This window comes from Stegastes partitus, unplaced genomic scaffold (genome assembly GCF_000690725.1).
Source record: "Stegastes partitus isolate 25-593 unplaced genomic scaffold, Stegastes_partitus-1.0.2 Scaffold1450, whole genome shotgun sequence".
Classification (NCBI taxonomy): domain Eukaryota; kingdom Metazoa; phylum Chordata; class Actinopteri; family Pomacentridae; genus Stegastes; species Stegastes partitus.
Genome location: NW_007579181.1, coordinates 74,241 through 86,922, shown reverse-complemented (window position 1 = coordinate 86,922; position 12,682 = coordinate 74,241). Strand labels below are relative to the sequence as shown.

Genomic DNA, 12,682 nt, shown 5'->3' with positions numbered 1-12,682 from the left:
GACTGTATTTGAAAGATGCACTTTGTGTTAACGAACTGAATTTATGAATTCATTGATTTGCTGGTCTGTCTTGAGATTATGATTTATTAGAGTATCTATCAGGCAAACGGGTCACTTTCTCTCCCCCGCTGTGCAGCACTGCTGTGTTAAGTTTAACATTTAATTTCTAACACATTTCTGTTTTCTTCTCAGAAAGAAAGTAACTTAAATGTGTTGTGTAACCTCTAAAATAACTTGTTGTGTTTTATGCTTCTGTTTCAGAACAATGGAAGCCAATTAACCCAGAAGAGAAGAAGAAATATGACCGAGAGTTTCTTCTGGGATTCCAGTTCATCTCCGCCAGCATGAACAAGCCTGAGGGTCTGCCAGCCATCAGCGATGTTGTCCTGGACAAGGTGCAGACATTTGCTCTTAAGACATGCATTTGGCCCTGAATAGTTTCTCTCATGCACATAACTCAATGTTTATTTTTTTGTCTGTTTGTGAAGCCCTTCATTATTGCCTCAGTGTGGTTTGCGTTGTTCTGCTCCTAATATTCTTGTCTTCTCTTACCTTAAACAGTCTAGTTTTGCACTTGGTGAAGCATTGGTGCATTGTGATTAAAGTGCTTCTTTCTGAAAAGATAAACCACCAAAAAATACATCTTAGCGAATATTCTAAATCAGTTCCATTCGTGGTTTCTCTCTGTGTTCAGGCTAACAAGACTCCCCTGCGTCAGCTTGACCCCAGTCGCCTCCCGGGGATGAACTGTGGTCCAGACTTCACGCCCTCCTTTGCCAACCTTGGCAGGCCTGGCATGGGAGGAGGCAGCAGAGGACCCGTAGGTTTACCTTTTCTTTATGTTATCCGGCATTCTGCTCATGAAGATAACAGTCCTTGAGTAAACTCATGTCTTTTATGCCCCTCCTGCTTCTTTCCCCCCAGCCTCCAGGTATGGGCATCGGAGTCGGTGGTCCGCGTCGTTCTCAGCAGATCCAGAGGAAAGAACCACGGAAGATCATCACCAGCATGTCACTCAATGACGACATTCAGCTGAACAAGGCAGAGAAGGCCTGGAAGCCTTCAGTAAAGAAAACCGTTCGCAGCCGCGCGGTGGAGGAGACTGAGGAGAACGACTCAGAGAATGCTAAGACCCAGGACCTGTTCAAACGGGTCCGCAGCATCCTCAACAAACTGACCCCTCAGAAGTTTCAACAGCTCATGAAACAGGTGACGGAACTGACTATTGACACTGAGGAGAGGTTGAAAGGAGTCATCGACCTCACCTTCGAGAAGGCCATCTCCGAGCCAGACTTTTCGGTGGCCTATGCCAACATGTGCCGCTGCCTTATGGGGGTAAGTGGTGCCACGCCCACTGTGGACATATGAGTTAATAAGCTTTAATATTTACACTTAGGCTGTTAGGGTTTAGATGTTTACTTACGTGGCTGTGCACAGAGCCCAGTGCTATGTTTGATTAAGGTGAATCATAAACTCGCCTGCATGATGATGTCTTATGTGGTCAAAATACGATTTAAACAAGTTAATGGAGGTGAAATCCACAAGAAAAATCCCACCTTTGTGTCTCATCTTATTGAATTACATCTTTCACCTGATCTGTAGCAGGTATTTTCTGATATCTTGTTCCTGCATTATGGATTCAAGGACCTAATTTCTGCAAAATAATGATTAGATTGATCAGTATTCTGTCTGTCATATTGCTCTGAGATTGATTAATAACCAGCACTGGAGCATTAAATCTTATCACGCTGGGGCCTTTTACCACAGGATCATAAAAGCTGGTCATTAGATGAGGAAATCTGTTCTTCATCAGGTACTACTGCAGGTAAAACCGATGAGCCACAACAATTAAACCCACCTCGTGCAGGACCTCTGGCAGCTCGGACTCTTGGGGTTGTTCTGTGATGTCCGGCACCAGGACCTGCCATGTTCCCACATGATAGTCCAGCAAATTTGTGGCAAACTTTTGAATGTTGTTTTTGTTAACTTCTTTGGAAATAAACATAATATAGGATAATCCCAGGTATGCCTTTGCAGTTGTCTCTATCATGTTGGCCGTAGAGTACAAATCTTTCTACTGACCTCCAGTCATGACCTCACATTAGTGCCACGAGTCTGAGCCACTGATCTAAGCGATGGGATGGTGGCACTGAGGAGCTGCTTTAACACTACATTCTGTCATTTTCTACCTTTTTCTAATCGACATTCTCTCTGCCTTTTGGTTTTTCTCAGCTTAAAGTCCAAACCACAGATAAGCCGGGAGCCACTGTGCAATTCCGCAAGCTGCTACTAAATCGATGCCAGAAGGAGTTTGAGAAGGACAAGGATGATGATGAGATCTTTGAGAAGAAGCAGAAAGAGCTGGAAGCTGCATCAGCGGTAGGGCGTTGCGTCATGAGATACAGGCTGGGTTCCTCATTTGTGTGCAAAGGAAATAATTTCATTCATGCATCAAGTTTGTATTTTGCATTGTGACGATTTACGGTTAAATCCGTTTAGCGGTACAGCTAGCCGTCTCTCAACAATGTGATGTCTGTATTACACATGTGTTACTGTATCCCTGGCAGGAGGAGAAGCAGCGGCTCATTGAGGAGCTAGAAGACGCTAAAGACAAGGCCAGGAGGCGCTCACTGGGCAACATCAAGTTCATCGGCGAGCTGTTCAAGCTTAAAATGCTCACCGAGGTCATCATGCACGACTGCATTGTAAAGCTGCTTAAGAACCACGATGAGGAGTCCCTGGAGTGCCTGTGTAGACTGCTGTCCACCATTGGCAAGGACCTGGACTTTGAGAAGGCCAAGGTACAAAACACACATTTCCCCCAGAGTTGAGGAGTGTGAGGAGGACGAACAGCTTGTTAGACAAACCGTACACCCGCTAAAAAGTTGTTGTTGTTGTCTGCAGCCACGTATGGACCAGTACTTCAACCAGATGGAGAAAATAATAAAGGAGAGGAAGACCACCTCCAGGATCCGCTTCATGTTGCAGGATGTGCTGGACCTGAGACGGGTAAAGGATGATTCACACTCACACGTTGTATACAGTAAGCTAGTTTGCATACAGAGCTGTAGGAACTGTTTTCATGCATATGAGAAGAACCAACCGTCACTGTGATGGGTTGTCAGAATGTCTCTGGTTCTGGAGTCATTTCAGAAATGATCAAAACATGTTCACTAATTCCCTCCATGTCAAAAACAGACAATCATCAGTAAGATCTACTGTCACATTCATGCGAGTTCAACAACATCTAACAAGGAATTGAAATACTGTGAAAGATCCCTCGTCCGCAGAGCTTAGTCAGTTCTTTCTTCGTTGCACGGGCATGTTTTGTGGTGCATTATTCATCATCTCTTGTAGTCCAGAGTCGTGGTTTTTGTGATTTAGCACTTGGTAGTGGTAGTCTTTGGTATTGTGTGTGTTTAAGACTACGTCTAGACGAAGCCGGCTACATTTAAAAACTTTCTTTGAATTCTGGCCTTTTTTTTTTTTCCTTCTGTTTCGGGCCTACATTGGGAGCTTTTCACATGCCTCCTGCTGTGCTGTTTGGACGTAGTCTGTGACGGTGTGTGGTGCTACACACAGCCCCAGAGACGCCTGCACTGGTCCTGTAGCCCTGGCCTGTGTGAGTCTCGTATACGGGCTAAGAAAGAGACGCCTTCCTCAGCTCTTTAATGCAGGGCAGCTCCCAAACACAGAGCTACACTGTGCCATAAGCTGAGACAACACCATGTCTTCTAGTAGCATGTTAATTCATCCTCTGGTGACTGAATTAACACTTCAGCATAGTCTTTAAAAGATTATGTTGTGTCGTGTGTGTGTGTCTCGTAGTAGTTCCCCCGCATTTTTCCCTCAACCTTCTTCCTTTCATTTCGATGCAGCTTTGTAAAGCCAGTTCAGTCTCGTGGCGTTGAAGCTTCTTTCTCTGAAGGAATGCTGCAGTCCTGTAGTTAGGCTCCCAGTCCCACCCACACAGTGTTACAAAACCTGCTGTCTTCGGTCTTTTCACAAGCCAAAATCAGCTGCTCCCAGTCAGTATGGTGGCCCAGTTTAACTGTGTAACTCACACTGAATCTTTTTTTTTTTTCCTTTCTTGGCACAGACCGAGGAGAAGAGTTATGTGTCCGAAGGATGTTCATCTCTTGATCCCTGTTAATTCTAGTCTGTCGTGAGCACAGTACTTATAATAGTTTCCCAGTCACGGATTTGAAGAGGAGCATACATCTAGATGCATTTGGGTCTCCAGTCAAAATGTCAAACACTTCAGTGCAAGTTAGGCCAACGTGATTAGTCTCACACACGTCATTTATTTTCTTTTGGTGTAGGCACTGGTAACATGGACAGAAAAACAACCCTATTTATAGTCTTTAACACTTTTAATTGACATTTAATTAATCTGATTTGTATCTCTTAAAAAGTCAGTTTTTTGTATTTTCACATCTAAAACTCCTCGTGAAGGCAAATCATGTCAGAACCAGGCTGTCTTATTGTTTTCTTATTGCTATCCTGTGTTCACTCCCACCTCTCCCAGAACAACTGGGTGCCCCGGCGAGGCGACCAGGGCCCCAAGACCATCGACCAGATCCACAAAGAGGCTGAGCTGGAGGAGCACAGGGAGCAGATGAAGGTGCAGCAAGCCCTCATCTCCAAGAAGGAATCCAGTGGAGGCCCAGGAGGCCGCATGGGTGGAGGAGGTCCCGGAGGCCGTGGAGGCCCTCACACTCCAGGCCGTGGCGCTCCTCCCCAGGACGAGGGATGGAATACGGTCCCCATCTCCAAGAACCGACCTATCGACACCTCTCGCCTTAGCAAAATCACAAAGGTCAGAGACAGAGGATGCCTTTGTTCAACTACAAATATCATCAACTACAAGTTCAAAAAAGTTTCTAGTTTGTTTTTAACAAAAAGTTTCTTCTGTTCAGACTCCTGTTCTCGACTTCAACAACCAGTTACTGGCCCCTGGTGGAAAAGGCACATGGGGCAGCTGGGGTAAGGGCAGCAGCGGTGGCACCAGCGCCAAACCTGCAGATTCTGGTAAGTTGCGCTTCAAACAAAAACAAAGCTGAGCAAGTCAGAACTTGAAACTGACCTTGTTCTGTGCGTATTTTCCTCTCCAGGCTCAGAGTCAGGCAACCGTCCAGCCACCAGCACTCTGAACAGGTTCTCGGCTTTGCAGCAGCCGTCGTCCTCGTCAGGCTCCTCACTGGACTCCGACAGAAGAGTTCCTCAGAGGTGAGCAACAGTTCTCACTAACAGCTGGCAGACAGAGTGGGACTGTACAGAATTTGCATTCGTACCTGTTTTGTGTTGAAAGTTGTCTCTTCGGTGACTGTGTGGTGTTTTCCTACAGAAACAGCTCGAGTCGAGAGCGCAGCGACCGTTTCGACCGATCCGATCGCGGCAGTGACCGCTTCGACCGACGAGACGACCGCAGAGACGACCGCGATCGAAACCGGCTGCAGGTCACTAAACGCAGCTTCAGTCGGGAGAACGAGGAGCGGAGCCGCGAGAGAGAGCAGCGCGGGTCGGCCGATCCCGTACGCCGAGTGGCCAGTATGACGGACGACCGAGACCGAGGCAGCAGGGAACGGGCCAGGAGCAAAGAGAATGGTACGTAGCAGGACACAGCTGCTGCACAGGCCGAAATCAGATGGTTAAATGTTTGTTGAAGATCTTCCTGCCATGCTAAATGATAGATATAAACTGAATTACAAGCGTTATGCTGCAGCAACATGCAGGAATAAGGATCAGGAGAGCAGACTTCAAGGTCTAGTTCAGAACTCCAGCATCAGTACAAACATAGAGCAAAACTACTCGTAGAATATTTATAGAGCGAGGCTGTCTGCCTCTACACTCATATTTTATTAACACTTCTCTTCACGTGATATGGAGGAGTTGACAAACATGTGGTCATAGGAAACCTGCTGGCTGCTTATCTGACAAAAAGAGAATTTACATCTAAGTGTCAGTGTCTGTCATTTTTGTGTAAATTGTCACTTTAAAAGTTAATGATGACAAACTTTAACAAGTGCAGGTGTTTTCTTTCACCTGCCCAACTTAAATGCATCAATAAAAACTAAATTCTCTGAGAACGCCAAAGACAGTGGATGTAATGTTTTGGGGAACAGCTTAGCCACAGCGAAGACGCATGTTTTCCTGCCACCTGTAAACTGTGCAGAAGCTGCAGAAGCTGTATTTGTACGTTTGCTTATTGTTCTAAAGTTGCGTAACTTCCAGTTTCTAGCATTGGTGTTTATTTCTGTTGTTGTTTTGTGTGTGAACAGTGAAGCGGGAGACAGCTGCCACGCCTCCACCTCCCCCGACCCCCACCAAGCCGGCCTTGACAGAGGAGGAGTTGGAGAAGAAGTCCACAGCCATCATTGAGGAGTACCTCCACATCAACGACATGAAGGTACGCCGACTCCCCGCTCCTTTAGAAAACAAAATAAAATATTGAAGGAACAACTGAAGCCATAACCCGTCCAAAGGAATACCAATAATCAGAACTACTTTTTGACCTTCTTTATTCACAAAGTCCATTTTTAATTACCTTTATTTTTATTGTCTAATACCCATAGAGCTGAACGTTCATAAGTCTGTGTGGTTTGAGTACATTAAAGGCTAACTCATGCTTTTGTAAGACATCGATTTTGTCATTAGCCCAAGTCAGCAACAGTCCACATGAACCCTCTGCAGTCTGCAGTGTGTCTGAAAAGCTGTGGGAGAAATCCTCCACCGTCCACACCGTCCACACCTTTACACTTCATCCTCACTAGAGTTGTGATGCAAGTTGTCGCTGCTGAACTTTGGAGGTGCTTTGATTTGTGCACGGTTCCTATCGATGGTGTCCAAACACCGTAGGAAGCTCTAAATCCTCATGTGAAAGGTGAATGTGTTTATTGTACTGTGGATGGAACTGAGTTCTCTTTGGCCAACGCACACGGATGCAGAAACCATGAACTGGCCTTTACATGCTAACAGAAGCTAACAGCGACAGAGGAATGAAGAGGACTTACGAGCTCCCGCTGACTGTCTGTCCCTCTCTGTCCCAACAGGAGGCTCTGCAGTGTGTGCAGGAGATGAACAGCACTCCGCTCCTGTTTGTGTTTGTACGAAACGGACTGGAGTCGACGCTGGAGCGCAGCACCATCGCCCGGGAGCACATGGGCCTGCTGCTGCACCAGCTCATTAAGACCGACATCCTCCCAACGCAGCAGTACTATAAAGGGTCAGTATGGAGCTCCAGAGAGGCGGTGCCGCAAATAAAAACAAGCTAATGGACAGCTATTACAGTAAACATAGACGTACGAAACCAAGAGCAAATTCAACTTGACCAAACTTTTCTGTGAGATGCATTACTGCACCGTTTTAAGAGTCGACTAATAAAGTTTACAACAGCAAGACTTAAAATTAACAGAGGCCCACAGGGAAAATGCTGGCTGTAGCTTCTGACTTACTCTCTCGAAAGAGATTTTTTTTTTGAAGCAGTTGGTGAAATTAAGCAGTCTTTAAACCCCTCTGCTTTGCCAAAGAAAGGCGGCTTCCATATGTCGGTGTCAGCGTGGTGCCACGTTGCTTCGCGGTTCCATCTGTTGAGAAATGTTCAGCTTGTTCTTCGCTCCTTAGTCCTCACATGAACTTTGATGTCAGTGCTCTCTGTGTTTGTTTTTCAGGCTTCAGGAAATTCTGGAGGTGGCTGAAGACATGGCGATAGACATCCCCCACATCTGGCTGTACCTGGCAGAGCTGATCACTCCCATGCTGCATGAGGGCGGCATCCCCATGGGAGAACTTTTCAGGTTAGTCCCGGGACTCGTGAAGTGACGCTAAGTTTTGCTGTAAATGTCGGAGTTTAATGTTTAACTTGTGCTGACCCGTTTGGTCTCCAGGGAGATCTCAAAGCCTTTGATCCCACTGGGCAAAGCTGGAGTCCTGCTGGTCGACATCCTCACTTTACTCTGCAAAGGAATGGTAAGAGTGGTCACTGGAATCCATGTTTATTAAGCTGTGTGTCCAGGTTTTAACTGTTTATCACGTGATTTAATTCAGTTCCACAGGTGTGTTTCTTTGGTTAGAAAAACGTTTCGAACAACACATTGAACACACGTTGGAATCAAAGTCAGATGAATGTTCATGTGATCAGTGGAGGTGTTTGCCCATCAGTCTACAAACGTGTGTGTCTCCCCCACCAGAGCCATAAAAAGGCGGGAACGATGTGGAGGGAGGCCGGCCTCCGGTGGAAAGACTTCCTCCCCGAAGACGTCGACGTCAACAAGTTTGTGACAGAAAAGGTGAGAAATCTCTCCTTAGCTTCAGCATCAGTAGGAAAAACCTGAGAAGCCTTGTTTGGTCAAAGACAAAAGAAGAAGAAAAAGGGGCGCTCAGGTCAGGACGGGGTCCCTGCTGTGAACGCCCAATAAGACAGTCTGAAAGGTAAACGTGTTGGTTTTCACATAGTGGAGGAGAACCAGTGGGAGAAAAGGTAAAGAGTTAAAGCACTGGTTTCAGTTTCATCAGAACAGGCTTACTTATGTTCTTCCTTCTATAGGTGGTGGCATTATTACTAAAAATGCTTCTGTGTGCAATTTCAGCAAAGCCTGGCTGGAAAATCCCCACATCTGACCGAATATTAAATTCCTGAATTGACTCATTGAATTGGACGTATTTTTAAACGTCTAATGCACTTATTCATTTATCTGCTGCTTCTCTGTTGCCTGTTCAGATCCATGACTGGTGATTAGTTAATGAGATTTTTAGGAATTACTAATAGTGCCGCAGTTCAGGAATATTTTGATGGAAAATACACACAAAAATACACACAAAAATACCCACTACGACGTCAGGTTTCTTTGGTTTTTGTGACCATCAACTTAAAGAAATCCCAGATTTTCAGTTTAAGATGAATAAGACACACACATATAAATGATAAAATGCAACACCAGAAAAAGGAGCAAATGTTTATATGACAAACTAGGAGGTCAGTCAGCTCATCTGTTCAGCTAGAATGGTTGTACGACTGAAAATTATTGATAACATCATGATACACGTGAAACAAATGTCGACTGGTTCTTGCTCTTGTTGACTGGGTGTTTTGTGTCGTATTAAAAAGGTCATAAATGTATGATGGTTAGCTGTGCAGAAGAGCTGGACAACAAGCATGACTCCTCATGTCTGTGTGCAGAATGTGGAGTTCACACTGGGCGACGAGTCGGAGAAGAGCAAGAAGAAGGAGCTGAGCTCAGCCGAGTTGACCAAACAGCTGGACAGACTGATCCAAGACAAGGCCGACAACCAGAGGATCTTTGACTGGGTTGAGGTTGGTGTCCTCCTTATTCGTGAAGGCTTAAAAAGAAACCTTTGTTGATATCTCTGTCAACCAGATTCACCCAAAACTAATGTAGAGATTCCTCTAAATAAAGCCAGACTTGGTTGTGGCTGCTGGTTTGTAATGTTGAAGCCTTTTGACAGTGAAACCTTTAATATCAGTTCTGACATCAACAACCTGCAGACACTGAACTTTATTTAACAAATACTCTCATATATTGCATTTATTTGTCCTGAAAGTTTCCAAGCTGGTTTCCATTTTGAGAAAACAAAGTGCTGCAGTAGGAAGCGTTCAAGGCAACAGCAGCTGCTGCTGACTGTAGAACAGGAAGCAGAGCAGTGGGAGTTGTACCTGCACAACTAATGACTCATTGGATTTTTACAGGTTCCAGCTTCTTGTGTCTTCATCTTGATGTATCCCAGTTTTCTGCACATGTGAATACATTTGTCTGTGTGTAGGCCAACCTGGATGAGCAGCAGACCTCCTCCAACATGTTTGTCAGAGCGCTGATGACCTGCATCTGCCAGTCAGCAATTATCTGTGAGTCAGCGTGCACCTTTCACAGTCCTCATTTAAGAAAGAATACATGGAGATAAGCCTGAGATCACTATGAGGATGTTGGAAATATGCCAGCTGGGAACACAGTGTGCTCCAGCTTCAGTGTTAGACTGACCTGAAAACCCAAACTGTTGTGCTGCAGGTGAAAACCCCTACAAGGTGGACGGTGAGCAGATCAAACAGAGGGCCAAGCTGCTGCAGAAGTACCTGAAGGATGAGCAGAAGGAGCTGCAGGCCCTGTACGCCCTGCAGGCCCTGATGGTGCAGATGGAGCAACCTGCCAGTAAGCAGCTCATTCAGTTCATGTTGTCCTTTGTCATGATAATGGGAGGTGTGGCTATGAAAAGCAAAGCTGTACCTGATTTAAATTTGGCAGCTTTGGAAGTAGTCTTTCTGCAGTGATCCACTGCTCCCAGTGCTCCTGCCACGTTTGGAAAGTTGTGTTTACATCCAGTTCTGTAAAGGCTTCATGACACTGCTTTGTGGATGTATATGTGAGTAGCTGTGGACACCACAGAGCTGCTGCTGTTGTTGTTCCACCTTCCAGTCAGCTTCAAGGACACGTTCTGTAAATACACAGCAGATCAACTTGTATATGCTCACGGCGTCCTTCCATCATAGAGGCTGTATGGACACAGGATGTAGATGCACATGGATGGTCCACGTGGACTCCTGCAGACTTGAGCTGATGGTGATTTTCATTCGGACTCTATTGACAGATGTGGAAAATATAACAGTGGTTAAACTACACTGTGCCAGAACAGCCACCTTTCAGCTTGAATTTAATTTTGGGGAGGAGTAAAAAGTCCGAGGGGACCAAACTGGGGGAGTATGGTGGAGGGCAGCGTGACGGTGTGTCGTGGTGCATGTTCTGAATGCACATCGTCATGGTGGAGCGTCCAATTATTCTTTCTCCAAATGTTTTCTCTCGGGTGCTCTGGGACGTATCAGTAGAAGTCAGTGTTTACAGGCCACCTGTGGGGGACTAATTCATACACAACCCCGTGAATGTCAGCCTTGGAGCCTGCAGACTCCTCCACTGGCCACGCTGTACCGGACCAGAACCCAAACTGGTTGACATTTGCTGCTAGTCTGTATGCACACTTTCTACTGAAGTAAACAAGATAAAGTGACTTTCCAAATCGCTGTTAAATTTGCTTTAAATATGAAACACCCTGAACGTTTCCCGTCTCCTCTCCTCCCCATCAGATCTGCTGCGGATGTTCTTTGACACCCTGTACGACGAGGACGTGATCAAAGAGGAGGCCTTCTACAAGTGGGAGTCCAGCAAAGACCCCGCTGAGCAGCAGGGTAAGGGCGTGGCCCTCAAGTCCGTCACCGCCTTCTTCATGTGGCTCCGCGAGGCCGAGGACGAATCCGACAACAGCTAGGGGCCGCTGGGAGGACCGGGAGGAGCTCAGAAAGGATTCTTGGGGAGAGCGAATGTTCTGCGGATGATTCAGAAGAGTCTGAATCAGCAAAATCCTTCTGCATAAACAGAAAAAAGTCAAGAAAAAAATTCTTCAACTGGGAGAGATTGTATTATGGATCGAACGTTCGATCGTTTTTTTTTTGTTTTGTTTTCGTTTGTTTTGGGTTTTCTTGTTTTCCCTGCGCAACCGAATGTCTTTTTTGAAATAAATAAAAATATGGGATTAAATAGAGAGAATAGATATGAGAGAGAGAGAATGCTGAGAAGCGTTTCCAGAAGCCGTGGGAGACACCGTGATGCTGTTTCCTTCAGTATTTTTTTGAGGTTGTTTTCAGATGGCTTTTCCTCGCCACGGCAACACTATTCAAGACATTTTGCTTAATGACAGATTAAAACAAAAAACAAAAAAAAAAAACTTTAAAAGGCTGTTCACATCTATATTTTTGATGAATTCACCCTTTTGCCATGTGGACGCGATGCAGCGACACTGTCATGCCACATGTACGGCGCTGGGTCTACACGAAGCGCTCGTGTAGACGACGAGCTTTTTGTTTCTGTTTTCCGGTGCTGGATGATTGGAGCGTGTGTTTTATAGAAAAAAACAAAAAAACCCAGAAAACTACAAAGAAAAGCGGCGAGAGCTGTCTACCGGACATTTCAGACGGGAGTAACGGTTGTGGCCTCCCGAGGATTTCACGCTGACTTCATGCGGACGGTGTCGCTGAGGGGAGGGCCACCGAACACTGACCATTTTGCTGCTGGGGGGCGACGGCGCCTCCCTGACACCCCTCCGAACCCCTTCGCCCCCTTTCACCCTGTAATGTGTCTGTTTTACTCGTGACCTGCGCTTCAAAAAAACAAACTGTGGACTGAGAAAAGGGAGAGCGAGAGCGAGGGCTCACGGCTGCACCCTCCTCCAAAGCCTGTTGTTTGAATTTTAAAAAGATAAAATATCACTATTGAAACTTGAATAAAGTTATAGAGACAAAAATCCACTTTAATGAAAAAACAAAGTTTAACAGTACGAATCCTAAGGCCTTTCTTTGCTTCCATGAGTGGAACGTATTTCAGGAGAGCTCTGTAAATATGTGACGGAGAGTTTTTTTTCAAAGAGACGATGCTGATGTTAACCCCCTCCTCTGAATCGAAGTGGCAGTTTTTCCCTGTATTTATATTTTTCTCTCCTCAGCTGGCAGAAGGTGCTTGTAATTATCCAACCCAAGTCATTGATTACAGTTTAATTGAAAATTTGTAAATACTTTTTTGCTTTACTTTATTAAAAAGATATTTAATTAAAGAAAATTAATGCCTCTTTTCACGTCCGAAACTGGAAGAGATAATAAAGATCGTTGCAAATACGTGCGAGACGC

The 12,682-nt window shown here is 45.5% G+C and overlaps 1 protein-coding gene across 5 annotated transcripts in view; it reads left to right on the top strand.

Moving 5' to 3' along the window:
* The window catches only part of LOC103370583 (eukaryotic translation initiation factor 4 gamma 1-like), a 41,333-nt gene extending 28,663 nt beyond the window's left edge, over positions 1-12,670 (top strand). For all 5 annotated transcript variants that reach the window (XM_008299686.1, XM_008299687.1, XM_008299688.1 and 2 more), the window contains 19 exons: positions 262-395; positions 695-820; positions 925-1,335; positions 2,233-2,379; positions 2,568-2,801; positions 2,905-3,009; positions 4,529-4,819; positions 4,920-5,031; positions 5,115-5,229; positions 5,348-5,607; positions 6,282-6,409; positions 7,053-7,225; positions 7,671-7,796; positions 7,887-7,968; positions 8,190-8,288; positions 9,179-9,313; positions 9,781-9,862; positions 10,023-10,163; positions 11,090-12,670. In XM_008299686.1, the coding sequence (XP_008297908.1) occupies positions 262-395; positions 695-820; positions 925-1,335; positions 2,233-2,379; positions 2,568-2,801; positions 2,905-3,009; positions 4,529-4,819; positions 4,920-5,031; positions 5,115-5,229; positions 5,348-5,607; positions 6,282-6,409; positions 7,053-7,225; positions 7,671-7,796; positions 7,887-7,968; positions 8,190-8,288; positions 9,179-9,313; positions 9,781-9,862; positions 10,023-10,163; positions 11,090-11,271 (3,083 nt within the window). In that variant the 3' untranslated portion in view covers positions 11,272-12,670. The remainder of the gene's footprint in view (positions 1-261; positions 396-694; positions 821-924; positions 1,336-2,232; positions 2,380-2,567; positions 2,802-2,904; positions 3,010-4,528; positions 4,820-4,919; positions 5,032-5,114; positions 5,230-5,347; positions 5,608-6,281; positions 6,410-7,052; positions 7,226-7,670; positions 7,797-7,886; positions 7,969-8,189; positions 8,289-9,178; positions 9,314-9,780; positions 9,863-10,022; positions 10,164-11,089) is intronic.
* Positions 12,671-12,682: the final 12 nt, after the last annotated feature.